Source organism: Amblyraja radiata, chromosome 1 (genome assembly GCF_010909765.2).
Source record: "Amblyraja radiata isolate CabotCenter1 chromosome 1, sAmbRad1.1.pri, whole genome shotgun sequence".
NCBI classification, from domain to species: Eukaryota; Metazoa; Chordata; class Chondrichthyes; order Rajiformes; family Rajidae; genus Amblyraja; species Amblyraja radiata.
The window spans coordinates 132,883,732-132,910,692 of record NC_045956.1 but is presented as its reverse complement, the minus strand read 5'-3'; the positions used below and the strand labels follow the sequence as shown (position 1 = coordinate 132,910,692).

Genomic DNA, 26,961 nt, shown 5'->3' with positions numbered 1-26,961 from the left:
GTCCGTGGTTTTTAACATTGCCAATTGAAGCTGAGCACAGACTTTTAATCGTTCCTCTTTGGCTCCCAAAACAACTAACTCAGTTTTGCATAGGGATGCATAGAGACTCTGTTCCTTGAGCTTGGTAATACGTTTGAAGGGGATGTTGATGTTGAATGCCGAGCTGTAGTCTATGAACAACGTGTTATTATTGTCTAAGTGGTCCAGTGCAGAGGGGAGAGCCAGCAAGATCACATCCTCCTTTGACCTGTTGCGGCAGTAGGCATATTGTAGGGGTTCAGGTTCTTGCTAAGGTAGGAGTTTATATGCACTATAACCAACCTTTCAAAATATTTCATCATCATGGTCGTTAGTGCCACCAGTTAGTGGCCATTGAGGCATGTCACTGTACTTTATTTGGACAAATTGTTGATACAAACCAGAAACAGCAGTGGGCCCAGTACACCACTGGTCACAAGCTCCAGCGTGAAAAACAATCCTCTGCCATCAACCTCGGCTTCCTTCCATGAACCTAGTTTTCTACGCCTTGGTCCTCATCAACCTTTTTGGTTACTTCTTAAAATTTTTTAATCAGATTCGTAAGGCACAATTCCCCCCTATAATTATCCCTCATCAGACCCTCTCTATCCAAATGCACATATATCTTATCCTTCAGAATCCACTCCAGTAACTTGCCTGCTGCAGATGTTAGGCTCATTTGTCTATAATTCCCACGTTTTTCCTTGCAGCCCTTCTTAAATAGAGTCACAATGTTAGCCACACATCCTCCAGTCTACTGGCACTTCAACCATGTCTAATGATGATTCATATATCCAAGCCAGGGTTCCTGGAATTTCTTCTCCAGCATCCCACAGGGTCCGCGGATACATATGATCAGGCCCAGGAGATTTTGCTCCCTTCACACACCTTAGAATATCCAGCAGCATCTGGACCAAAATGCGCACTATCCTCAAGATATCTTCATTAACTGTCCTAAGTTCCTCAATCCTCACATTTTTCTCCACTGTAAAAACAGATGAAAAATACTCATTGAGAATCTTTCCCATCTCCTGTGGCACCACACAGATCTGACCACTTTGGTTTCTGAGGGGGCCTAGACTCTCTGTTACCCAAGTTCATTTAATGTACTTCTAAAGTCTCTGGATGTTCCTTAATATCTGTCAATGCTATGTCCTGCCCCCTTGTGGCCATCCTGATTCCCTTCCTAAGTTTGCTCCTCAGTTCCCAAAACACTTGATTTCAGTTGCCTATTCCTATCCCATGCCTCTCCCTTGTTCGTGACCAGAGTTTTAATGCCTTTTGTCATCGAGACTTTCTTATTCCCACCTACCTTGCCCTCTCCCAGTTCATGCCCTGAACACTCACCATTGCATTTTCTGGATATCTCTTTGCCCGTGAACACCCTACTCCAATTAACTTCCTGTCAAATACCTACTCCAATTAAGTTCCTGTCAAATACCAAGTTGGCCTTGCTCCCTCTCAGAATTTTTACTTGTGGGCCTTCCCTCTCCTTATCCTTACTATTTTAAAGCTAATAGAACAATGGTTGCTGGTCCCAAAAGTCTAGCCCTCTCAGTCACTTGCCCTTCCTAATTTCGCAAAAGTCGAGCAAGCTTCTCCCTCTCCCGCATAGGGGCCTTTACATATTGCCTGGAGAAACGTTCTTGAACACTTGACAAATTCCACCTTGCCTAAGTTATTTGCACTGTGACAATCCCAGTCTATATTGGGAAAGATAAAAACCTCTACCAGGACAATCCTTTTATAGCCATAGAGTGATACAGTGTGGAAACAGGCCCTTCGGCCCAACATGCCCACACCGGCCAACATGGTCCAGCTACACTAGTCACACCTACCCGCGTTTGGTCCATATCCCTCGAAACCTATCCTATCCATGTACCTGTTTCTGAAATGTTGGGATAGTCCCTGCCTCAATTACCTCCTCTTGCAGCTTATTCCATACACCCACCCATGTGTGAAAGGTTACCCCTCAGATTCATATTAAATCTTTTCCCCTTAACCTTAAATCTATGTCCTCTGGTCCTCGATACACCTACTCTGGGCAAGAGATTCTGTGCATCCACCCGATCTATTCCTCTCATGATTTTATACACCTCTATAAGATCACCCCCTCATCCTCCTGTCCTTGTCCGTCGATCGGTGCGATCATTCTCCGGCCGCCTCCGTGGCGCCGACCCATGCTCCAGCCGCGTGTTCTGCCAACCCAGGCTGCGGGCTTCGTCGAAACTTTGCCATTTTCACTTTAAAGCTATGTCCTCTGGTATTTGATGCTTCCATACTGGGAAAAAGGTTTTGACTTTATCTCTATCTATGACTCTCATCATTGTGCATACTTCAATCAGATCTCCCCCTCAAGCTGTGATGTTCCAGAGAAAACAATTTAAGTCTCTCCAAGTATATTCTGAGATGTTAAAAAACACCTTCACAAAACTGCAGTTACTAAAGCTGTTCAAAGAGTCTTTGCTTTAGGGCAAAATATGGTGTATTATGTGATTTTGCATTCATTGTTCACAGAAATTATTTTCCAGTGTAGTTCAGGAATGTCTCCAGCACCACCTTATTAAAAAGTGGATTCCAGAATTAAGGATGTTTGGCATAATTGCTGCTCTATGAAATACTGTTTTTTTTTTAACACATATGTCTCCGAGACAAAAATATTTAGTATCATTGTAATTATTGAAGTGTGTGTTCTAAAATGTCTTCTGTCCAAATACAGGCACATGCTTTAGAAGAAGACATGGATTTAGAGTTCCTAAAAACAGCTTGCCTCTGTAAAACTGTAATCTGTTGCCGTGTAACACCTCTTCAGAAAGCTCAGGTTGTAGAACTGGTAAAAAAGTACAAGAAAGCAATAACATTGGCAATTGGAGATGGTGCAAATGATGTTAGCATGATCAAAGGTGAGTGAAAAATAACACTAATTTAGATACAATGACTGGCTTTTAAAAATCTGACTTGACAATTGACATCATTATGGAAATTATTATTCCAAAACCAAGAATTCATTATTATCATAAAGTATTGCAAAAATAAACAATTACATCAAATTACTTTGTTTAGTTTTGAATTGTAATATTATAGGCAAGAAAATAATAATATATAATATGGTAATTTCAAAGTAAAGATACTTTCAAAATATTATCTCACTGGTGTGAGTTGGGTGCATTTACCTTTCACTCTGTATTTGATGAGTAGCAACTACGAACACAGGTTAAGCAGATAACCGGATTTGATATTTCAGGTCAAAGACTCTTCATCAGACCATTTAAAAAAAATCATGAATTCTATCTTCATTGTCTAATCTAAACTTGATCCAATGATCACTGCTGCAAGGTCTTCTCCCACTGACATGTGATTCATTTGGCTCAACTAATTCAACAGATCCAGGTGCAATGATGCCTCCTTTCCCAATGTCGTCAATTTACAGTTTATACGCATTTCTGCTCTTTCCCTGCAGGTTTGATCCTTCATCTCTCTTTCATTATTCTACTTCTGTGAATTGTGCCATTGTATTGGGAAGGTACCATTGTCATCCCATTAACCGAGAAAGAAAAATAGGATAACCATAACTATTGCAGATCTTTCAGTTTAAATTAATTTGTGGGGATGATATAAGATTATTGAATCTAATTAAAAATAACTAAGCTGATAAAAAAAGAATAAGGAAATGGGCTGTGAAGAATATGGCACAGACCCAATCAGCTAATAGATTCCGAAATAGCATACTTCTTTGATTATGTGTCAGATTTTTTTTAGTTACATTTTTTGAGTAAGTCAGCAGCATGGACGATGTTCCTTGTACAGATTTACAAAAGCCATATAGATTTCACATAGTGATGTTAACAAAAGTGTGAGAGCCTGTGTAATTGGAGGTAACTCACTGGTGTAGGTTGTTAATTACTTAGGAAATAGGAAGCCTGGAGAGGAATTAAAACATTGATTGACAAAATATATCAAGTGACATTCCCAATGATCTGATATGAGGCTTGACTTTCTTACCACATAAATTAATATTGAGGATGAAGCAATTGAGCATTGCATATCCACATTTGCACTTGATACCTTTGTATACAGAGTGCAAACAGTCTTGCTTACAAAAGAGCCTTGACAACAGAGCAAATGGTTTAAACTATGGTGTTGGAAAACAAATCAGATATTTTTATGTATCAAGAGATTTTGATCAACACAAATAACTAATAACTGGTGCACAGCCTACAAAAAGCTATGGAATATTGCCTTTTATTTAAAGGGGATTAAACTATAAAAGTGCAGATGTTGTGCTATAGAGACTTGGTCAAATCTATTCTGCAATGCTAAATTATTTGTGGTTACCAAATCTTAAGACAAATATAATTGACATTAGAAGGAGTTCAGGACAAATTAACAATAGTTATACAGGTTAAGAGTTTATCAAACCGATTTCTTTAAAATGATAAAGTTACGATAGGAAGTAGACAAAAATGCTGGAGAAATTCAGGTAGAGAATTCCACAGACTCACAACTCTCTGTGAGAAAGTTGTGAGTTGTGGAAAAGTTGTGTGAAAAAGTGTTTCCTCGTCTCCGTTCTAAATGGCTTACCCCTTATTCTTAAACTGTGGCCCCTGGTTCTGGACTCCCCCAACATCGGGAACATGTTTCCTGCCTCAAGCGTGTCCAAACCCTTAATAATCTTATATGTTTCAATAAGATCCCCACTCATGCTTCTAAACTCCAGAGTATACAAGCCCAGCCGCTCCATTCTCTCAGCATATGACAGTCCAGCCATCCCGGGAATTAACCTTGTAAACCTACACTGTACTCCCTCAATAGCAAGAATGCCCTTCCTCAAATCAGGGGACCAAAACTGCACACAATACTCCAAGTGTGGTTTCACTAGGGCCCTATACAACTGTAGAAGGAACTCTTTGCTCCTATACTCAATTCCTCATGTTATGAAGGCCTACATGCCATTTGCTTTCTTCACTGCCTGCTGTACCTGCATGCTTACTTTCATTGCCTGATGAACAAGGACCCCCAGATCCCGTTATACTTCCCCTTTTCCCAACTTGACACCATTTAGATAATAAACTGCCTTCCTGTTTTTGCTACCAAAGTGGATAACCTCACATTTATCCACATTAAACTGCATCTGCCCACTCACCTAACATGTCCACCTAACCAATCCACCTGCATTCTCATAGCATCCTCCTCACAGTTCACACTGCCACCCAGCTTTGTGTCATCTGCAAATTTGCTAATGTTAATTTGAATCCTATCATCTAAATCATTGATGTATATTATAATTAGCACCGAGCCTTGCTGCACCTCACTAGTCACTACTTGCCATTCTGAAAAGGATCAGTTAATCCCTACTCTTTGTTTCCTGTCTGCCAACCAATTTTCTATCATGTCAACACTCTACCCCCAATACCATGTGCCCTAATTTTGCCCACTATTCTCCTATGTGGGACCTTATCAAATGTTTGTTGTACGTTAAGAAGATTAGTGGGCATCATGTTGACAACGACCCGCTAGTTGGTTAGTTGTCCTTCAGCATTTAAAATCAGATCTATAAATTCAATAGTATTAGAAGAAACGTGGCATGAAATAGGCAAAATTTAGTTAACCCTACAATTTTTTTTACATCGCTGAAGGTTTGCCACCATCATATTTATTACAACCTTTCCATCAAACATCTGAGACAAATTCTAAAATAATTGTTATCTCTTTCTTTTTCCTGAAACAAGTGACATTTTCTCCAGACCAGTCTGAGTTCTGACTAATTTTCATTCTTACTGCATTGAGTCTGAAACAGAAGGGTGGCTAAATTGACTAACAAGCTCGAACAAAAGTTCAAACAGACCATTGGTCACAATCTTAAGAATGATCCAAGCACATCGGCAAGTTATTCTGATGGGTTTTTTGGAGGATCTTAGTTAATTATGGTGGTTTGGGGGGATTGGAATGAGAAAGGCCTGAACATCCCTTCCAAGATGTGCAGGTACACCTCTCTGTGGAAGCTAAATTAAGATATGTTACTTGTTGAAGAGATTTTGAATCATGATTTATTGGTTGTTTATATAATCTTCTACCTTGAATAACATTCATTTGTCTCTTTGTAAATGTACATTGTAAATCTGAATATATTTAATTCATATTTTAACAGCTGCACACATTGGAGTGGGTATAAGTGGTGAGGAAGGAACACAGGCTGTCCTTTCAAGTGATTTCTCCTTTGCCCAGTTTCGTTATCTCCAACGTCTTTTACTTGTACACGGAAGATGGTCCTATCTTCGGATGTGCAGATTTCTCCGTTACTTTTTTTATAAAAATTTTGCTTTCACTCTTGTTCACTTTTGGTATGGATTCTTTTGTGGATATTCAGCACAGGTAAGACAATTTATTAAGTATTTTTTGCTAAACTCTTATAAGACTTATACCAGTCTAAGCTCACTGACACTACAGTCACGAAAACACGCATGGATGTTTTTCACCTGGACTGTACACAAAACAATGTTTTCTTACTGTATTTTGCTACACGTGACAATAAACAAATATTAATACTTAAATTGTGATATTAATCTACAGTGTGAGAGAGAAAGAGATGGAAGGGGAACACCAGTTTAAATATTTTTGCTTTAGACTGAACAAGGTTTCCAGTAGGAAACAGCCAGTTAAGTAAAAATGAGTAGTTTCAGTTATCAATTGGTGAGACAGTTTTCCAATTTAATAAATGGATTGACCCAAGAAGGCAATTTCTGCCCTGAAATGTGCTGAAAATTAATGTAATTTTAAACTTAAAATATGTGCATTTGTGTTATGTGTGATTTTAACATGAAAACATGTCAAACCCAAGCCTACTCAATCTTGAACCTGCCCATTACCATTTTTTAGGGATGGAGGATTGGGTATTCAAGGTTGGTTAACCAACACATTCCAAAGTGGCATGCATTTTAGTCTATAGTAATGTGTTTCTGAAACAATGATAATCTGGCAGGGATATTAAATACATTAAAGCCTAAGTAATATGCCAAATAGCGAATTGGCAGTTGCCTAAAGAAATTTATTTGGAAATTTGCATGGGATGCTAAATAGTCTGATAAATGTTTTTATCAGGTTTTAATTTGACATTATTTCATTAATTCTTATAAATTCTTGTTATTTTTTGGTTCTTTATTTCTAATGCAAACTTTTAACTGTTTTTCTTCTTTACATAGACAGTGTACGATGAATGGTTTATTACACTCTACAATTTAGTGTATACATCTCTTCCTGTGTTAGGATTGAGCCTGTTTTATCAGGTATGTCTGTAAAATTATTGTTTGATCTTTTCTTGGCTGTCCTCAAATATTTGCAATATTAAGTGTCAAAATCTTTAAACATGCATATCCGGCTCTGATGATGTCCATACAGGGCAAATTTGCTGAATGCCAATACTTTTGACAGCTAGAATATAGATCACTCTCCACCCTGATGCATGAAACATTGACAATGTTGACAATTCCACCCACTCCCCACTCCCCCTCCCTGAACAACAGATGCTGCTCGATCTGTTGAGTTTTTCCAGCAGTTTGGAGGGAACAAGAAGTGTTAAAAGATTGGCAAATAATGTGGTGAGAAGAAAATTTGGAGCACAGTTGTAGCTTTGTGGTTAGGAATAGCGCATAGTGCGAGAGAAAGTCAACATTCAGATTGAAGCTCAGTCTGCAGTTGTTGGGGGGAAAAGGAGGGTAAGAAGACTTCCAATCAGGGAGGTTGGCTGGGGGAAGGATGCAATTCAGAAAGTTGGAAATAGGATCCAAGACCAAAGCTGTCTTTAATGATTGGGGGGTGGAAATCCTCTGTTGGCTCAAGTGCTAAACGGCTAGTTATTGGGAAATCAATATCTTCCCCTATAATTTTGCTGTGGAAATTCCAGATTGGAGCTGCGACTTTATTTCTATTAAATTTAACGCTGGTACCATTGCCATTATGACTCAATTTTTAGTATGGCGATTAAATGAATATGTGGCGATAGTGGAACTGGAAAAATCATTCTTCAGTTATGTGCTTTAGGAGCTAAAATGGTGGGAATGAAATCAGGTTGCATGAATCTGATATTTTGTGTGATATTTCACTTGTTGTCCAGTCATATAAAGCATTGACTTCCACTTGTTTGAAGGTTGTCTTCCTTTGTTGAAACTGCAGTGCCAATTGCTCTAAATAGATTATCTTAATTAAAATGGTATCTAAACCTCACCCTCCCAGATACTTTCACCTGCAACCGCAGGAGATGTCCTGTCGCTAAACCTCTTCCCTCACATGCAAACTTGAGGAACTACACCTCACATTCCGCTTGGGTAGTTTATAACCCAGTGATGTAAACATTGAATTTTCCAAGTAATTCTTTAGGTAATACCCCTCTCTGTTCTTTCATGTGCCCCAGCCTAGAATGTGCCCATTTATCCCACTATACTGCCCCTCTTTACCATTCGCACCACCTCCCTTTCCACCTACATTCCTTCCTCTGGCTTTACATTTCACACATCTTTTCTCCTTATCTGATCTTTCTGTCTCCTTTCCACCTCCAGCCTTTGTCCATCCATCGAAACATTCAAACTCCCCCCCCCCCCCCCCCCACCCCCGATCTGTATCACTTGCCAGGCTTTGCCCCGCGCCCAATTTCCCCCCAGCTTGCTGCACTCCGCTACAATGCCAATATTATCCCACTGGAATTCTTTGAAGAGGTAAATAGCAGGACAGACAAAGGAGAGTCAGTAGATGTTGTTTACTTAGATTTTCAGAAAGCCTTTGATAAGGTGCCACACGTTAGGCTGCTTAGGAAGATGAGAGCCCACGGTATCAAAGGGCAGATACTAGCATGGATAGCAGGTTGGCTGGATGGCAGAAGACAAAGAGTGGCAATAAAGGGGGCTTTTTCTGGTTGGCTGCCAGTGACTAGTGGAGTCCCGCAAGGGTCGGTGCTGGGGCCGCTACTCTTCGCGTTGTATATTAATGATTTGGATGAGGGGATTGCAGGCTTTGTGGCAAAGTTTGTGGATGATCCAAAAATAGGTGGAGGGGCAGGTGGGGTAGAGAAAGCAGGGACTCTGCAAAAGGACTTGTTCAGGTTGGGAGAATGGGCAGAGAAGTGGCAGATGGAATATAGTGTAGCAAAGTGTGGAGTCATGCATTTTGGTGGTAGGAATAAAGGCATAGACTATTTTCTGCATGGGGTGAGAATACAGAAATTGGGGGTGCAAAGGGACTTGGGAGTCTGGTGCAGGATTCCCCAAAAAATAATCTGCAAGTCGAATCGAAAGTAAAGAAAGCAAACAATGCTAGCATTTATTTCAAGAGGGCTTGTATACAAAAATAGGGATTTAATGTTGAGGCTCTATAAGGCGCTGGTAAGGCCGCATTTGGAATTTTGTGAGCAATTTTGGGCACCAGATCTGAGGAAGGATGTGCTGGCTCTGGAGAGGGTTCAGAAGAGGTTTACAAGTACGATCCCAGGAATGAGTAGGTTAACCACTGGTGAGCATTTGTTGGCACTGGGCCTATACTCGCTGGAGTTTAGAAGAATGAGGGGGAACCACATTGAAACATACAGAACAGTGAAAGGCTTGGATAGAGTGGATGTAGAGAGGATGTTTCCACGAGGAAGGAGATGATGAGAAATGTATTCAGTCATTGGGTGGTGAATCTGTGGAATTCTTTGCCATAGAAAGCTGTGGAGACCAAGTCAGATAGATAGCTTCTTCATTAGTACAGGTGTCAGGGGTTATGGGGAGAAGGCAGGAAAATGGGGTTAGGAGGGAGAGATAGATTAGCCATAAATGAATGGTGGAGTAGACTTGATGGGCCAAATGGCCTAATTCTACTCCTATTCCTTATGACCTTATGACAATCACTACGAAGAAGGCTCCTGACACAAAATGTTATCAGGTCATGTCCTCCAGAGATGTTGCCTGACCCACTGCGTTACTCCAGCATTTCACGTTTTTTTTAAAGATTATCTTCATCAGTGAAGTAAATGTTGAACACTGACCTTTTGGAGGTGTTATCAGATCTCACAAAGCAAGGCTTGGCAATGTAATGCTGCAGAGTTTTGCTGCAGAGCCTCTTCTCTATTATCAGGCTTCTGAAAAGTCCTTCCATAATCAAGTGTACTGTCTGGCTCACTGCTAACCCATTGGACATTGGGCTTTGTCTATGGAACTGATACACTGCAATGCTGAGAAATATATTCTGTATCTTCCCCTTTGTTCTATCCATTGTATTGACCATTGTATTTATGTGTCTGAACTTTTGGATAGCATGCAATATAAAGGCTGTCACTGTACCTTGGTACATGTCACAATAATAAACCTAAACCCAGCAAATAGTTTCATCATATTATGACAATATTGCCTAGCTTTGCATCTGCAAGCAGCCTTTAATGATCAAACTGATTTTGGCAAACAAAAAGGCCAGCAATGACATGATCTGCGGAGCCCACTTTGAAGTTCTTGCGGTATTCCATGACATTTTCAACAATTATTATTGGGGAAAAAAGAACGTTACCAAATTTTCTTATGTGTGATTGTCAACATTCGTGTTGCCCATTTTCATCTTCATTCCGCTTGTAGGTGCAAATTTCCTCTCATAATTCTAAAGCTTGACCGGGCATTGTTTCTGTTGCACTTTGATTGTTAAACAAATGATGTACAGACGAAAAAATCCTCACTGTGATCTGTTATGCTGTACCCACTCTACACATGGTCTGCTAGCTAATCAAATACGCTAGTACTTTTCACAGAAACAGTAATGTTATATTATCTCAATATTATTTGTAAGGAGAGATACACACAAATGCAACAACATAAACCATTCTATTTGCACTAACATTCAATACAATTGTGTTTGGTTTTGTTTCTGCAGGATTTTAATGATCGCTGGAGTATGGCATATCCTCAACTTTATGAACCTGGACAGCTTAATCATAATTTCAGCAAATTAGAATTTGTGAAATGTGTTATCCATGGAGTTTACAGTTCCTTAGTACTCTTCTTTATTCCTTACGGTGCCCTTACTGAAGCAGTAAGAGATGATGGGAGGACCATTTCAGACTATCAGTCATTTGCTTTAATTGCTCAGACATGCTTGCTTGTGACTGTCACTCTGCAGGTAACAATAATATTCACATGCTTTATTTTCATATACAGTGGCTTGCAAAAGTATTCATACCCCTTGAACTTTTCCACATTTTGTCACGTTACAACCACAAACGTAAATGTATTTTATTGGGATTTTATGTGATAGACCAACACAAAGTGGTGCATAATTGTGAAGTGGAAGGAAAATGATACATGGTTTTCAAATTTTTTTACAAATAAAAAACTGAAAAGTGTGGCGTGCAAATGTATTCAGCCCCCTTTACTCTGATACCCCTAAATAAAATCCAGTGCAACCAATTGCCTTCAGAAGTCACCTAATTAGTAAATAGAGTCCACTTGTGTGTAATCTAATCTCAGTATAAATACAGCTGTTCTGTGAAGGCCTCAGAGGTTTGTTAGAGAACATTAGTGAACAAACAGCATCATGAAGCCCAAGGAACACACCAGACAGGTCAGGGATAAAGTTGTGGAGAAGTTTAAAGCAGGGTTAGGTTATAAAAAAATATCCCAAGCTTTGAACATCTCACGGAGCACTGTTCAATCCATCATCCGAAAATGGAAAGAGTATGGCACAACTGTAAACCTACCAAGACATGGCCGTCCACTGTTCCCCGTGCCCTCCGCAGTTGCCGCTACGGGCGGCCCGATGTTCAGGACCGTTCGCCGGGACGTCCTCAGCGGCGTGGACACCAGAGTCGGCCGCCTCCTACCAGAGTCGGCGGCTTCCAAAGTCCGCAGGCCACGCCGGGTGGAGACTGCTGCTGTAGACCCTCTCCAAGACGCCCCACGACTCCACGATGACGGTCAGCGCCGCCCGCATTGGAAGCTCTCCGCACCAGAGCTCCACGATGTTGGAGCAACGGCTCAACGCTCCGGAGCTCCAAACGGCGACCCAGGTAGGCATCGCGCGCTCCGCGGTGACTCCAGCGCTGCACCGCCGCTGTAGCAGCCCTGGTCCGGTCCCCGGCGGGAAAGGCCGCTCCGATCCAGCTGGTAGGCCGCGAGGTGGGGGGCGAGGATGCGACTCGGAGAAATAGTCGCGTCCCCGCCAGGAAGAGACTGGGAAACTGTTTTTCCCTTACCCTGCCCCCCTCCCCCACATAGAAAAGTAAAAGTTTCCCCCCAAAACAGACATTGGACTAACTAAAAATTAAAAAAAAGATAGAAATAACAGACAGGCTGTAGGTAGAGGCTGCTGCCAGTGCAGCGCCCCTAGTGTCACTAGTTGTGCACTCCACAAATCGGGCCTTTATGGAAGAGTGGCAAGAAGAAAGCCATTGTTGAAAAAAAGCCATAAGAAGTCCCGTTTGCAGTTTGCCACAAGCCATGTGGGGGACACAGCAAACATGTGGAGGAAGGTGCTCTGGTCAGATGAGACCAAAATTGAAGTTTTTGGCCTAAATGCAAAACGCTATGTGTGGTGGAAAACTAACACTGCACATCACCCTGAACACACCATCCCCACTGTGAAACATGGTGGTGGCAGCATCATGCTGTGGGGATGCTTTTCTTCAGCAGGGACAGGGAAGCTGGTCAGAGTTGATGGGAAGATGGATGGAGCCAAATACAGGGCAATCTTGGAAGAAAACCTGTTAGAGTCTGCAAAAGACTTGAGACTGGGGCGGAGGTTCGCCTTCCAGCAGGACAACGACCCTAAACATACAGCCAGAGCTACAATGGAATGGTTTAGATCAAAGCATATTCATGTGTTAGAATGGCCCAGTCAAAGTCCAGACCTAAATCCAATTGAGAATCTCTGGCAAGACTTGAAAATTGCTGTTCACAGATGCTCTCCATCCAATCTGACTGAGCTTGAGCTATTTTGCAAAGAAGAATGGGCAAAAATTTCAGTCTCTAGAGTGGAAAGCTGGTTGAGACATACCCCAAAAGACTTGCAGTTGTAATTGCAGCGAAAGGTGGTTCTACAAAGTATTGACTCAGGGGGGCTGAATACTTTTGCACACCACACTTTTCAGTTTTTTATTTGAAAAAAAATTTGAAAACCACGTATCATTTTCCTTCCACTTTGCAATTATGCACCACTTTGTGTTGGTCTACCACATAAAATCCCAATAAAATACATTTACGTTTGTGGTTGTAACATGACAAAATGTGGGAAAGTTCAAGGGGTATGAATACTTTTGCAAGCCACTGTATGTTTTATGTAATTTTATATATTAGTTATATGGTTAGTTTAGTTTATTGTCACGTGTACCAAGGTACCGTGAAAAGCTTTTTGTCGCGTGCTAACCAGTCAGCAGAAAGACAATACATGATTACAATCATGATTCCATAGCCTTCTAATATGTACACTTGGGGTGGATAGGCAGTCATATTTAGAAAATCTAAGCCAGTCCAGTCGGCAGAAGAGGTCCAGTATTATCACTTTACTAGTAGTACTGTCTACACAATGGCTCATGGCGTTCTTCTGGATGCACTTTCAAAATTCCTGCTCAGCCTATCACATTGAGGCAATCACAGTCTTAAAACGCCTTACAACGAAAATCCTATTGCACTTGCACCTCTCCGTGTACTGTCGGTAGATCTGCTGCTATAACCATATAACAATTACAGCACGGAAACAGGCCATCTCGGCCCTTCTAGTCCGTGCCGAACACGTATTCTCCCCTAGTCCCATCTACCTGCACTCAGACCATAACCCTCCATTCCTTTCCCGTCCATATAACTATCCAATTTATTTTTAAATGATAAAATCGAACCTGCCTCCACCACCTTCACTGGAAGCTCATTCCACACAGCTACCACTCTCTGAGTAAAGAAGTTCCCCCTCATGTTACCCCTAAACTTCTGTCCCTTAATTCTCAAGTCATGTCCTCTTGTTTGAATCTTCCCTACTCTCAGTGGGAAAAGCTTATCCACGTCAACTCTGTCTATCCCTCTCATCATTTTAAAGACCTCTATCAAGTCCCCCCTTAACCTTCTGCGCTCCAAAGAATAAAGACCTAACTTGTTCAACCTTTCTCTGTAACTTAGTTGCTGAAACCCAGGCAACATGCTAGTAAATTTCCTCGGTACTCTCTCTATTTTGTTGACATCCTTCCTATAATTAGGCGACCAAAATTGTACACCATACTCCAGAATTGGCCTCACCAATGCCTTGTACAATTTTAACATTACATCCCAACTTCTATACTCAATGCTCTGATTTATAAAGGCCAGCACACCAAAAGCTTTCTTTACCACCCTATCTACATGAGATTCCACCTTCAGGGAACTGTGCACAGTTATTCCTAGATCCCTCTGTTCAACTTCATTATCCACAACACCACCTATCTTAGTATCATCTGCATACTTACTAATCCAATTTACCACACCATCATCCAGATCATTGATGTACATGACAAACAACAGTGGACCCAACACAGATCCCTGTGGCACCCCACTAGTCACTGGCCTCCAACCTGACAAACAGCCATCCACCATTACTCTCTGGCATCTCACATTCAGCCACTGTTGAATCCATCTTGCTATTCCACCATTAATACCTAACAATTGAACCTTCTTAACCAACCTTCCATGAGGAACCTTGTCAAAGGCCTTACTGAAGTCCATATATACAACATCCACTGCTTTACCCTCATCAATTTCCCGAGTAACCTCTTCAAAAAATTCAAGATGATTAGTCAAACATGATCTTTCAGGCACAAATCCATGTTGACTGTTCCTAATCAGACCCTGTTTATCCAGATGCTTATATATTATCTCTAAGTATCCTTTCCATTAATTTGCCCACCACTGACGTCAAACTAACAGGTCTATAATTGCTAGGTTTACTGTTAGAACCCTTTTTAAACAATGGAACATCATGCGCAGTATGCCAATCCTCCGGCACTATTCCCGTTTCTAATGACATTTGAAATATTTCTGTCATATCTCCCACTAATTGAAGGGAAGCCTGCAATATACACCCAGCAAAGAATGCATCCTTTATTATTTCTGTGATCTATCCATATGGCCTCATTGGAGAGCCTTCTAGGTCATCCATCATGACTGCAGAGATAGCTTCCTTTTTCAATAATGCAGCGCTCCTTCCTTATTTACTTCCACTTATCATATCTGAAGCTTCTATAACCTGAAACATCCAGTAGCCTGTCCTGTCCCTCTTTCAGTCACGTTGCTGTAATTGCAACAATATTATATTCTCATCTGCTTATCAATGCTCTAAATTCAACCGCTTCACTCGTCACGCCCCTGATATTAAAATGTATGCAGTTTTGCCCTTACAAGTTCATGACTGTACCTTCCTCCCAACTGTAAACCTAATATGTGCTCCGTTCCCCTGCCAATTAGTTTAAACTCTCCTCAACAGCACATATCTACCTTCCTACAAAGATGTTGGTCCTGTTCTGGTTCAGGTGTAATATATAAATGCTAACAAAGCTTTCTCCATGCCCATTTGACAACATCCTTATTGTTCAAGATGTGATTTTCTTTTACTGGGAGAACAGTTAATTCCCAAAACACATCTAAATGATTGATGAATTAAATCACTATTAATAATGTATTTTATGAAAAAAGGCAAAATAGCTATACTTATTTGTGTTTCCCTTTTGGGTACTACCAGGGTCCAGCACACAATCATTTTAATTAATGCCAAGTACCTTATTGCTGCTTATCATTATAATATTAAACAATATCAGCTCATGTGTAGAGTCACAGAGTTGTAGAGCGTAAAAACAGGCCCACACTGGCCAACATATCCAAGCTACACTAGTCCCACCTGCCTGCGTTTCGTCCATATCCCTCCAAACCTGTCCTATCCATGTACCTGAGTGTTTCTTAAACGTTGGGACAGTCCCAGCCTCAACTACCTCCTATGGCAGCTCGTTCCATACACACACCACCCTTTGTGTGAAAAAGTTACCCCTCGGATTCCTATTAAATCTTTTCCCCTTCACCTTAATCCTATGTCCTCTGGTCCTCAATTCACCTACTCTGGGCAAGGGACTCTGTGCATCTACCCGATCTTTTCCACTCATTATTTTATATACCTCTATAAGGTCACCCCTTATCCTCCTGTGCTCCAAATAGAGTCTCAGCCTACCCAACCTCTCCCTTTAGCTCAGACCTTCCAGTCCTGGCAACATCCTCGTAAATATTCTCTGTACCCTTTCCGGCTTGACAACATCTTTCCTATAACATGGTGCCCAGAACTGAACACAGTCCTTGAAATGCGGTCTCACCAACGTCTTATACAACTGCAACATGACCTCCCGACTTCTACCCTCAATACTCTAACTGTAACTTATTGTCTGAACCTGTAGCCCTTTCAATTTACTATTGTAAAATAAAATCCACAGTTCTACAGAATGCTAGGCTAATAAAGTTTTATTTATTGGTGAATAATTTTGACCTTGCTTTTCTTGCTGCTTGTCAACAGGTTGCACTTGATACAGCTTACTGGACAGCTATCAATCACTTTTTCATTTGGGGCAGTCTAGCAGTTTACTTTGCAATAACATTTACAATGTACAGCAACGGCATGTATCTGATATTCCCAACTTCATTTCCATTTGTAGGTATGTATAATACAGTGATAATAATAGCTGTATATCATTTTATATAAAAGCAATTATTAGACTTCCTATTAAAAAAAACTTTATAGATCAATAATACTAGAGAAGGCTAATCCTATTTTCTTAAAAGAAAATAATTTAATTTGACTATTCATATGGAATACTTTACATGTAAAAGAATGATATACAAAATAAATAGACGAAAGAATATCAGCCATTCATGGCTATTAAGGGGGGATGGGTTGCCATAGGTAACTGGTTAAATCTTCAAATTCACAACACATTTCTCAAGCCCACTTTGGATTTTAGGGTTTCCATTTTATATTAAAAAAAATATCTTTGAGTCCAAATAATTTGTCCTGAAAAAGGCAAATCTCAATTACACATATAATTGCAACTTTTACAATGCGATTAGATTGGAAACCTGAGGCATGCTTTTTGTGGGCTTTGTGAACGACAGCTGGGAAAATGAAGTGATACCCTATGGCCATTCAGCCCTTCGAGCCAGCACCGCCATTCAATGTGATCATGGCTGATCATTCACAAGTACCCTTTTCCTGCGTTCTCCCTATATCCCCCGACTCCTCTATCTTCTAGCTCTCTCTTGAAAGTATCCAGAGAACCAGCCTCCACCGCCCTCTGAGGCAGAAAATTCCACAGACTCACAACTCTCTGTGTGAAAAATGATTTTCTCATCTCCGTTCTAAATGGCTTACCCCTTATTCTTAAACTGTGGCCCCTGGTTCTGGACTCCCCTGCCTCATGTTTCCTGCCTCTAGCGTGTTGAAACCCTTAGTAATCTTATATGTTTCAATATCTCCTCTCGTCCTTCTAAATTCCAGAGTATACAAGCCCAGCCGTTCCATTCTCTCAACATTTGACAGTCCCGCCATCCCGAGAATTAACCTTGTGAACATACACTGCACTCCCTCAATACCAAGAATGTCCTTCCTCAAATTTGGGGGCCAGGTGTGGTCTCACTAGGGCCCTGTCCAATTGCAGAAGTACCGCTTTGCTCCTATACTCAACTCCTCTTGTTATGAAGGCCAACATGCCATTCACTTTCTTCACTGCCTGCAGTACCTGCTTACTTACTTTCATTCACTGATGAACAAGGACACCCAAATCCCGTTGTACTTCCCCTTTTCCCAATTTGACACAATCGACAATAGACAATAGGTGCAGGAGTAGACCATTTGGCCCTTCGCGCCAGCACCGCCATTCAATGTGATCATGGCTGATCATCCTTAATCAGTACCCCATTCCTGCCTTCTCCCCATATCCCCTGATTCTGCTATTTTTAAGAGCCCTATCTAGCTCTCTCTTGAAAGCATCCAGAGAACCTGCCTCCACCGCCCTCTGAGGCAGAGAATTCCACAGACTCACCACTCATTGTGAGAAAAAGTGTTTCCTCGTCACCGTTCTAAATGGCTTACTCCTTATTCTTAAACTGTGGCCCCTGGTTCTGGACACCCCCAACATCGAGAACATGTTTCATGCCTCTAGTGTGTCCAAGCCCTTAACAATCTTATATGTTTCAATGAGATACCCTCTCATCCTTCTAAACTCCAGAGTGTACAAGTCCAGCTGCTCCATTCTCTCAGCATGACAGTCCCGCCATCCCGGGAATTAACCTTGTAAACCTATGCTGCACTCCCTCAATAGCAAGAATGTCCTTCCTCAAATTAGGGGACCAAAACTGCACACAATACTCCAGGTGTGGTCTCACTAGGGCTCTGTACAACTGCAGAAGGACCTCTTTGCTCCTATATTCGATTCCTCTTGTTATAAAGGCCAACATGCCATTCGCTTTCTTCACTGCCTGCTGTACCTGCATGCTTACTTTCATAGACTGATGTACAAGGACCCCCAGATCCCATTGTACTTCCCCTTTTCCCAACTTGACACCATTTAGATAATAGTCTGCCTTCCTGTTTTTGCTACCAAAGTGGATAACCTCACATTTATCTGCATTAAACTTCATCTGCCATGCATCTGCCCACTCCCCCAACCTGCCCAAGTCACCCTGCATTCTCATAGCATCCTCCTCACAGTTCACACTGCTTTGTGTCATCTGCAAATTTGCTAATGTTACTTTGAATCCCTTCATCTAAATCATTGATGTATATTGTAAATAGCTGCGGTCCCAGCACCATGCTTGCAGTACCCCATTTGTCACTGCCTGCCATTCTGAAAGGGACCTGTTAATCCCTACTCTTTGTTTCCTGTCTGCCAACCAATTTTCTATCCATGTCAGCACCCTACCACCAATACCATGTGCCCTAATTTTGCCCACTAATCTCCTATGTGGGACCTTATCAAATGCTTTCTGAAAGTCCAGGTACATTACATCCACACTGGCTCTCCCATGTCCATTTTCCTAGTTACATCCTCAAAAAATTACAGAAGATTAGTCAAGCATGATTTCCCCTTCGTAAATCCATGCTGACTCGGACCAATCCTGTTACTGCTATCCAAATGTGCTGCTATTTCATCTTTTATGATTGACTCCAGCATCTTCCCCACCACCGATGTCAGGATAACTGGTCTATAATTCCCTGTTTTCTCTCTCCCGCCTTACTTAAAAAGTGGGATAACATTAGCTACCATCCAATCCACAGGAACTGATCCTGAATCTATAGAACATTGGGAAATGATCACCACAATTTCTAGAGCCACTTCCTTAAGTACGCTGGGATGCAGACCATCAAGCCCTGGGGATTTATCAGCCTTTAGCCCCATCAGTCTACCAAAACCATTTCTTGTCTAATGTGGATTTCCTTCAGTTCCTCCGTCACCCCTGACCCTCTGGCCACTAGTACATCAGGAAGATTGTTTATGTCCTTCTTAGTGAAGACGGATCCAAAGTACCTGTTCAACTCATCTGCCCTTTCCTTGTTCCTCATAATAAATTCACCTTTTTCAGTCTTCAAGGATCCAACTTTGGTCTTAACTATTTGCTTCCTCTTCGCATACCTAAAGAAGCATTTACTATCCTCCTTTATATTCTTGGCTAGCTTACCTTCGTACCTCATTTTTTCTCCCCGTATTGCCTTTTTAGTTATCTTCTGTGCTCTTTAAATTTTACCCAATCCTCTGGCTTCCCGCTCATCTTTGCTATGTTGTACTTCTCTTTTATTTTTATACAGTCCCTGACTTCCCTTGTCAGCCACAGTCGCCCCTTACTCCCCTTGGAATCTTTCTTCCTCTTTGGAATGAATTGATCATGCACTTTCTGTATTATTCCCAGAAATACCTGCCATTGTTGTTCCACTGTCATCCCTGCTACGGTATCTTTCCAGTCAACTTTGGCCAGCTTTGGCTTCATAGTCCCCTTAGTTCAACTGTAATACTGACACCTCCGATTTACCCTTCTCCCTCTCAAATGGTAGATTAAAACCTACCATATTATGGTCAATACCTCCAAATGGCTCCTTAACCTCAAATTCCCTTTCAAATCGATTCATTACACGACACTAAATCCAGAATTGCCTTCTCCCTGGTAGGCTCCAGTACAAGCTGCTCTAAGAATCCATCACGGAGGCACTCCACAAACTCCCTTTCTTGGTATCGAGTACCAACCTGATTTTCCCAGTCTACCTACATGTTGAAATCTCCCATAACAACCGTAGCATTATCTTTATGACATGCCAATTTTGACTCTTGATTCAACTTGCACCCTATATCGAGGCTACTGTTAGGGGGCCTGTAGTTAAGTCCCATTTGGGTCTTTTTACCCTTACAATTCCTTAGTTCTATCCATCCTGACTCCACATCTCCTGTTTCAATGTCACCTCTTGCAAGGGACTAAATTTCATTCCTCACCAGAGAGCTACCCCACCCCCTCTGTCCACCTATCTGTCTTTTTGATAGGATGTATACCCTTGAATATTCAGTTCCCAGCCCTGGCCATCTTGCAGCCATGTCTCTGTAATTCCCACAACATCATACTTGCCAATTTCTAACTGAGCCTCAAGCTCGTCCACTTTATTTCTTATACTTCGCGCATTCATATACAGCACTTTGACCGGTATTCATCTCCCCTCTCACAACGCTCACTATTGGCCCTGACCTTACTCTCTTATCCCTTATCGAACTTTCCTTCCCATTAATTCGGGAGTCTTTTGTAACTTTTCCTGTACTCACTTCCCCTTTAACTCAATTTTTATACTCCCAATTTGTCAATCCCTCCCCCCCACTATTTAGTTTAAAGCCACACGTGTTGGCCTAGCAAACCTGCCTGCCAGAACGTTGGTCCCCCTCCAGTTAAGGTGTAATCCGTCCCTTTTGTACAGGTCACCCCAACCCCAGAAGAGATCCCAGTGGTCTGAAGCTAAATCCTTGCTCCCTGCACCAGCCCCCCACCCAACTCTCGTTTTCCCGGATGTTCATGAGGTCATCAAGTTGCTTCTAGTGCCCCAACACGGTCCTTCAGGAGCTGAACCTGGACACACTTACCACAGTTGTAGCAGCCAGAGGCACCATCAGTGTCCCTGCCTCCCACATCCTGCAAGCCTCACACTGAATCAGCTTACCTGTCATGTTTTCACCGCGTCCCGTACTCTCCAACTTTTGGCGTAGTCTCCTCTCCTCAGCCTCCTCGCCGAAGATTCGACTTCTAGCCAATCCTAGCTCTTGCTGCCTTTTGGCTGCTCCTGCTCTCTCACCTTCACGGTAACGCTTGAATCGGGATTTTGGCGCCTTTTTAAAATCTACTTTCCCTCTTACTCACCGACTTCAACCCAATACTAGCTCTCGCTGCTTCTGTGCATTCATTTTTCTTCACCTCCGTGTCTACCTGCCACTTTCAGAGAACTATGTACTTATACTCCTTGATCCCTCAGCTCTACAACTGTCCCCAGGGCTCTAACATCCCTGTGAACATCCTGCCCTGGTTTGACTTTCCAAAAGGCAACGCCTCATGCTCATCTGAATAAATTCCTTTTGCCATTCCTCGGCCCACTTGCCCAGCCAATAAAGATCCTGCTTTAATTCTTGATAACCATCTTCACAGTCTACTGCAGTGTCATCTGCAAACTTACTATTCATGCCTTGTACATTCTCATCCAAATCATTGATACAGATGACAAACAGCACTGGACAAGCGTCCAGTCTTAAACACAATCCTCCACCAGCACCTTCTGCTTCCTACCATGAAGCCAATTCTGTATATAGTTTGACCATTCGCCCTGAAACCCATGTGATCTAACCGTCCAGTCTACCATGCAGAAACCTACTAAAGACCTTGCCGAAATCAATATAGGCTATGTCTGCAGGTTACTTCACAAAACTCAGTGAAATTCATAAGACATGATTCCCATGCAGAAAGCTATGCTCGCTATCCATAATTAATCCCTGTATTTCCAAATGTATGTATGTCTTATCTCTCAGAATCCTCTCCAGTAACTGTCCTACCACAGATGTTAGTTAGACTTACTAATATATCATTTCCAGGTTTTTCTTTGCAGCCTTTCTTATGTAGAGGTACAACATTAACTGCCCTCCAGTCTTCTGGCAGCTCACCCATGTCTAAACATGATTCATATATCTCAGCCAGAACTCCAGCAATTTCTTATCGAGCTTCCCACAGTGTCCTTGGACAGGGAGATTTATCTACCCGAATAAGTATTAAGACATTTGGCACCTCCTTGACTGTAATACAGACTGTCCTCAAGACATTGTTTGTAGCTCCAATAACATTTGACAAACATGATAGCATTTAAATTAAATATTCTATTTAATTGACAGCCATTTATCACTTTAAACATTCTCTCCTTCTACCAACATTTCAAGATTGTTGTGCATATCATCTGTTGCAACAACATGCCTAGACTTCTTCATCAATACTAGACATTACATTCTCTGCCATAAAACGCTTCAAATGTCCCAACAACCCTGGGGTCTCCTCCAAGTGTCCCACAAGGAATAAATATCTTTATTAGAATTGTGTGTTGGATATTTCACAGATTTCACTATTTAGAGGAGAGTTAACAGCAGTCCTCGAGTGAGAAATCAAGGAAACAGAAGAAGCAAAGTGAACTCAGAACGTTAAAGCAAGAAAGATTGAAAATATTTATTTTTTTAAAAACTGCTGAAATCCAAATGAGAAAGTATTTGAATGAATAGTTAAATTATTCATTATTGCAGCTTTTTTAATGCAATACAACACACCATTTTATTTGTGTAGGAACTGCAAGGAATACCTTGAACCAACCGCTTGTATGGTTGACTATTTTCCTCGCTGCCATAATGTGTATCCTGCCAGTTGTTATTCTGCGATACCTCTTTGCTGAACTGAAACCTACTTTCAGCAATAAAGTAAGTTACTTTGTTACTTGTTACATTTGACTTAATGAACAACATAAGAATGCCTATATGAAAACATATATCTGTCCTCCGGCTCCAACCAACATATGTGATGCCTTGTTCGTATGGCTCATTATTAACAGGATATTTTTCACCTTGTTCTAATAATTAGATTTTGTTTTCTGTACTTCATACGTGAGCATAGCAAGCCACTACTGTCATGTAGTATCTCTGGCTCCGAGAGTTTCACAGAATTTGCATCACTCAATTAGATCAGATTATCAAAATAAAGGAATGGCTGTAGCGAGGATGCAACAGAAACAATTTATAAAGGAAGGCAGGGTAAATCATAAGATTTAGAGAATTGCACAACATTTTTGCCCATGTACTTATTAATGCCATTTGCACACTTAAGCCTCGATCCTTCTATATCCTGCATATTTAAGTTAATGTCTAAATTGCTCTTAAATGTAATACTTGTATCTAATTTCACCACCTTCTCTGGCAGCACATTGCAGATATCAAACACTAAATTTGCCCCTCAGATCCTCTTAAAAGCTCCTTTCTCACCTAAACCCATGCGGTCTTGTTTTTGATGTCCCTAGCATGAGAAGATATTCTAGTCCTCAGCTTTCACCCCATTATGCATGATCACAACACATTATCCACCAACGTTTTCGCCACCGCCAACGAGAACCCACCACTAGTCATATCTTTCCATCTCCACCGCTTTCTGCTTTCCGCAGAGACCATTCCCTCGCAACTCCCTGGTTCACTCATCCCTTCCCACCCAAACCACCCTCCCCCCCCCCCAGGAACTTTCCCCAGCAATTGCAGGAAGTGCAACACCTGTCCATATACCTCTTTCCTTGACTCCATTCAGGGTCCCCGACACTCCTTTCAGGTGAGGCAGAGGTTTACTGACCTCCAACCTCATCTATTGCATTCATTGGTGTGGGCTCCTGTATATCGGTGAGACCAAACGCAGACTGGGCGATCGTTTCACTGAACACATACTTTCAGTCTGTCTTGGCCTACACAATCTCCTGGTTTCCAAACATTTTAATTCCCCTTCCCATTCCCATACTAACTTTTCTGTCCTGGACCTCCTACACTATCATCGTGAATCCACAAGCAAACTGTAGGACCAGCACCCCATATTTCGCTAGGACAGCTTACAACCCAGCGGTATGAACAATTTCTCTAATTTCAAGTAGCCCCTGCATTCCCTATCTTACTGAGGTAGCACAAAGGTGTGTTGGGCACAAAAGCCAAGAAAATCTGTAAATGAACCTTGGCAAGGTAAATATCAGATGATAATCTGTTTAATTTTCAGGAAAGCTGGAAGTGCAAAACTGTTCCACAATTTGAATTATATTTTAAAAGTAGAGGATCGTTAATATTTTATGCAATTAACATGATTTAGGATGAATTTCTACCCCAATAATTGTTGAAATGAATGCAGGTGCTCATTACAACACTTAAATGACTAGCACATTTCCCACCAGTAGAACTGTCACTCATCTCAGCTCTGTTAAAACCAGACTGTGCTGTATCAAGGAGTTTGTGGTTCCTGTTCCAAGTTTTTGCATTGATGTCTATCATGATCCCACCCCGCTCATTGATGGAAATTTACTGAATGCTTTGCAATTTCTTTCTTTATAGCTGCGATATAAAATGAGGCAAATGAAGCTGCTTCCTCCCAAACAAACTACTTCATACGTGAGAAGGCCCAGTACACGTCGCTCAGCATATGCTTTTTCTCATCAACGGGGTTTTGGTGCCCTCATTACTTCAGGGAAGAATATGCGAATAAAATCTATGAATTTTATCCCTTCATCTGCTAATAAAGAAAAATATCCAAAACAACAAATGAAACAAAACATGAAAACCACACTGGAATGACACTGATTTCATGTGTCAAGATGACCATTGGCAAAGAAAATACTTAGCATTCGTGTATAATAATGTGCTGACTATAAATGACTTTTTATGTGAATTGTAAAGAATTTTATGCTACGTCTACATCAGAACAGATAAAACAAAAATCAGAATCTAGCGGGTGTATTAATACATAACTCAGCCATTAACCTGGTTTCTTTTAATTTTGAGCATACCCTAATTTAAAGTCTTTTAAATATTGAAACTGAGATTTACATCAATGATTACAGTGTTACCCATAATAGCATAGGTTCTCATAGGTGAAAATTACACATTGTTTCCGAGATCAACAGTAACTACTATCTGTCTCCTGGAACCACCTAAACCTGTTTCATCAGGAGGCCGATTTGGGAAAATTCTGTTTATTATAGTATCATTGAGGTTCAGAAGATGGCTGTCGATTCCAAACTAAATCTATATTGTTAATTTTATTTGTTGGAAACTGGAATGTCCTAGAAATTGGAAATATTGCATTCTTTCACGAGTTAATGTCTGAAACGTCACTTATCCATCTTCTTTAGAGATGCTGCTTGACCCGCTAAGTACTTCAGCACTTTGTGTCTTTTTTTCAATCTGATAGACAATTGGGAAACAACATTTGGTGTAGTTAATTGGTCTGGAGTTAGAGGAACTAGAATCAGTTGGGAGTGATCAGTCAGATGAGACCCATTCAAAAGGCAATAAAGACCTTACAACCATGCCAGATTGGGCTTTCCATCTGCCCAATAGCCCTACTGTGCACCCAACGTTTGTGTGAGTTACGTCATAGTGCGCACCAGGAACCTCTGTTGATGTTTGCATCGTACATACAGAACAACATTTTGGATGGATAAGTTTGGCTTTTCCATCATTTAATTGGAGTACATGATAGAATTTATGATGTTATCTGGTTAGTTGTAAGAATAGAAACATTTAAATTAATAAAATACAATCAGATAGATTCAGTGGTTTATATTGCACAAGAATCCCATAAAAAGCTATGGAACAAAATAAAATTTGGAGGAACTCCTCTCTGATGTGGTAACATCAACATTTAATATGCATGCATCAATGATTTGTTAATTTAATGGTGAAAGGTTGAAGACATCCAAAAGATACAGTGCCCCAAATTACAAACTGAAAGGCACAATGCGGTTATTGAAATGGAAAATCCAATGTGTATTTTATGACAAGAACGATAACTTAATAATGTGACGTAAAATATTTTGCTTTGAATTCATGACATCCCTAAAGTCCAGATGTGGTTTCTTTTTAACATATGTAAGTCCTGGCAGGTCTACTGCACTATCCACAGTCAATTCAGCAGTGGTATCCATTATTATTCATCCATTTCTTCATATTGACCTTGAGAAAAAAATATACATAATGAATTTATCCAATCCCAAGAAACATAGCAAATGAAAGAACTCTATTACAACTAGAAGGTGCATTTGATAGCGTATGTTGATGGGTACACTGAAATCCTTGTCATGCATACACTGTGTTCTAATGCATGTCTTCCAAACCAAGTCTATCTTCCTTCAATATAGTTCTCTATGCATTTATAAATCTTGCTGAGTAACTAGTCAACACATAAATTGTGTGGGATGATAGTTAGCATAGTTTTATCATTATGGTCACTATTATGTGCAAGCCTGGGTTGTCTGGTTTCCATTCTTAGTCTTCATTCCCTATTGCCTTTAGGAATTTTGACGTTACTGCCATTTTTCTCAGGTATATTAACTAACCAATGTTGTGGAAAACATTTATCAGGTTTAACAAGTGGAGAGAATAGTCTGTTTGTCATTTCAGGTGTGGACTTTTGATCGTGATAGTTTTCAGAAGTCACACATAGTTGTGAGTTTGCCTATTGTAACTGCTGAAAATATCAGTTCCACTTTCTTTTTCTCCCTTATATTGGGAAATTATCAATTTATCAGTTGACCAGATAAGAATAAGGAAAATTAGGAGCTCAGCACTTAGATAAATGAGTGCAGAGTAAGTCGTATTGGGTACTTCATGCTACATCATGGGAAAAAAAGTAAATTGCTTTAAGAGCT

General features: G+C 40.9%; 1 protein-coding gene across 1 annotated transcript in view; it reads left to right on the top strand.

Moving 5' to 3' along the window:
- The window catches only part of LOC116983368 (probable phospholipid-transporting ATPase IM), a 170,873-nt gene extending 144,320 nt beyond the window's left edge, over window positions 1-26,553 (top strand). The window contains exons 23-29 of the mRNA XM_033037133.1: window positions 2,738-2,921; window positions 6,167-6,390; window positions 7,218-7,301; window positions 10,903-11,148; window positions 16,540-16,678; window positions 22,863-22,993; window positions 24,647-26,553. Coding sequence (XP_032893024.1) covers window positions 2,738-2,921; window positions 6,167-6,390; window positions 7,218-7,301; window positions 10,903-11,148; window positions 16,540-16,678; window positions 22,863-22,993; window positions 24,647-24,886 — 1,248 coding nt within the window. The 3' untranslated portion in view covers window positions 24,887-26,553. The remainder of the gene's footprint in view (window positions 1-2,737; window positions 2,922-6,166; window positions 6,391-7,217; window positions 7,302-10,902; window positions 11,149-16,539; window positions 16,679-22,862; window positions 22,994-24,646) is intronic.
- The last annotated feature ends 408 nt before the right edge of the window (window positions 26,554-26,961 follow it).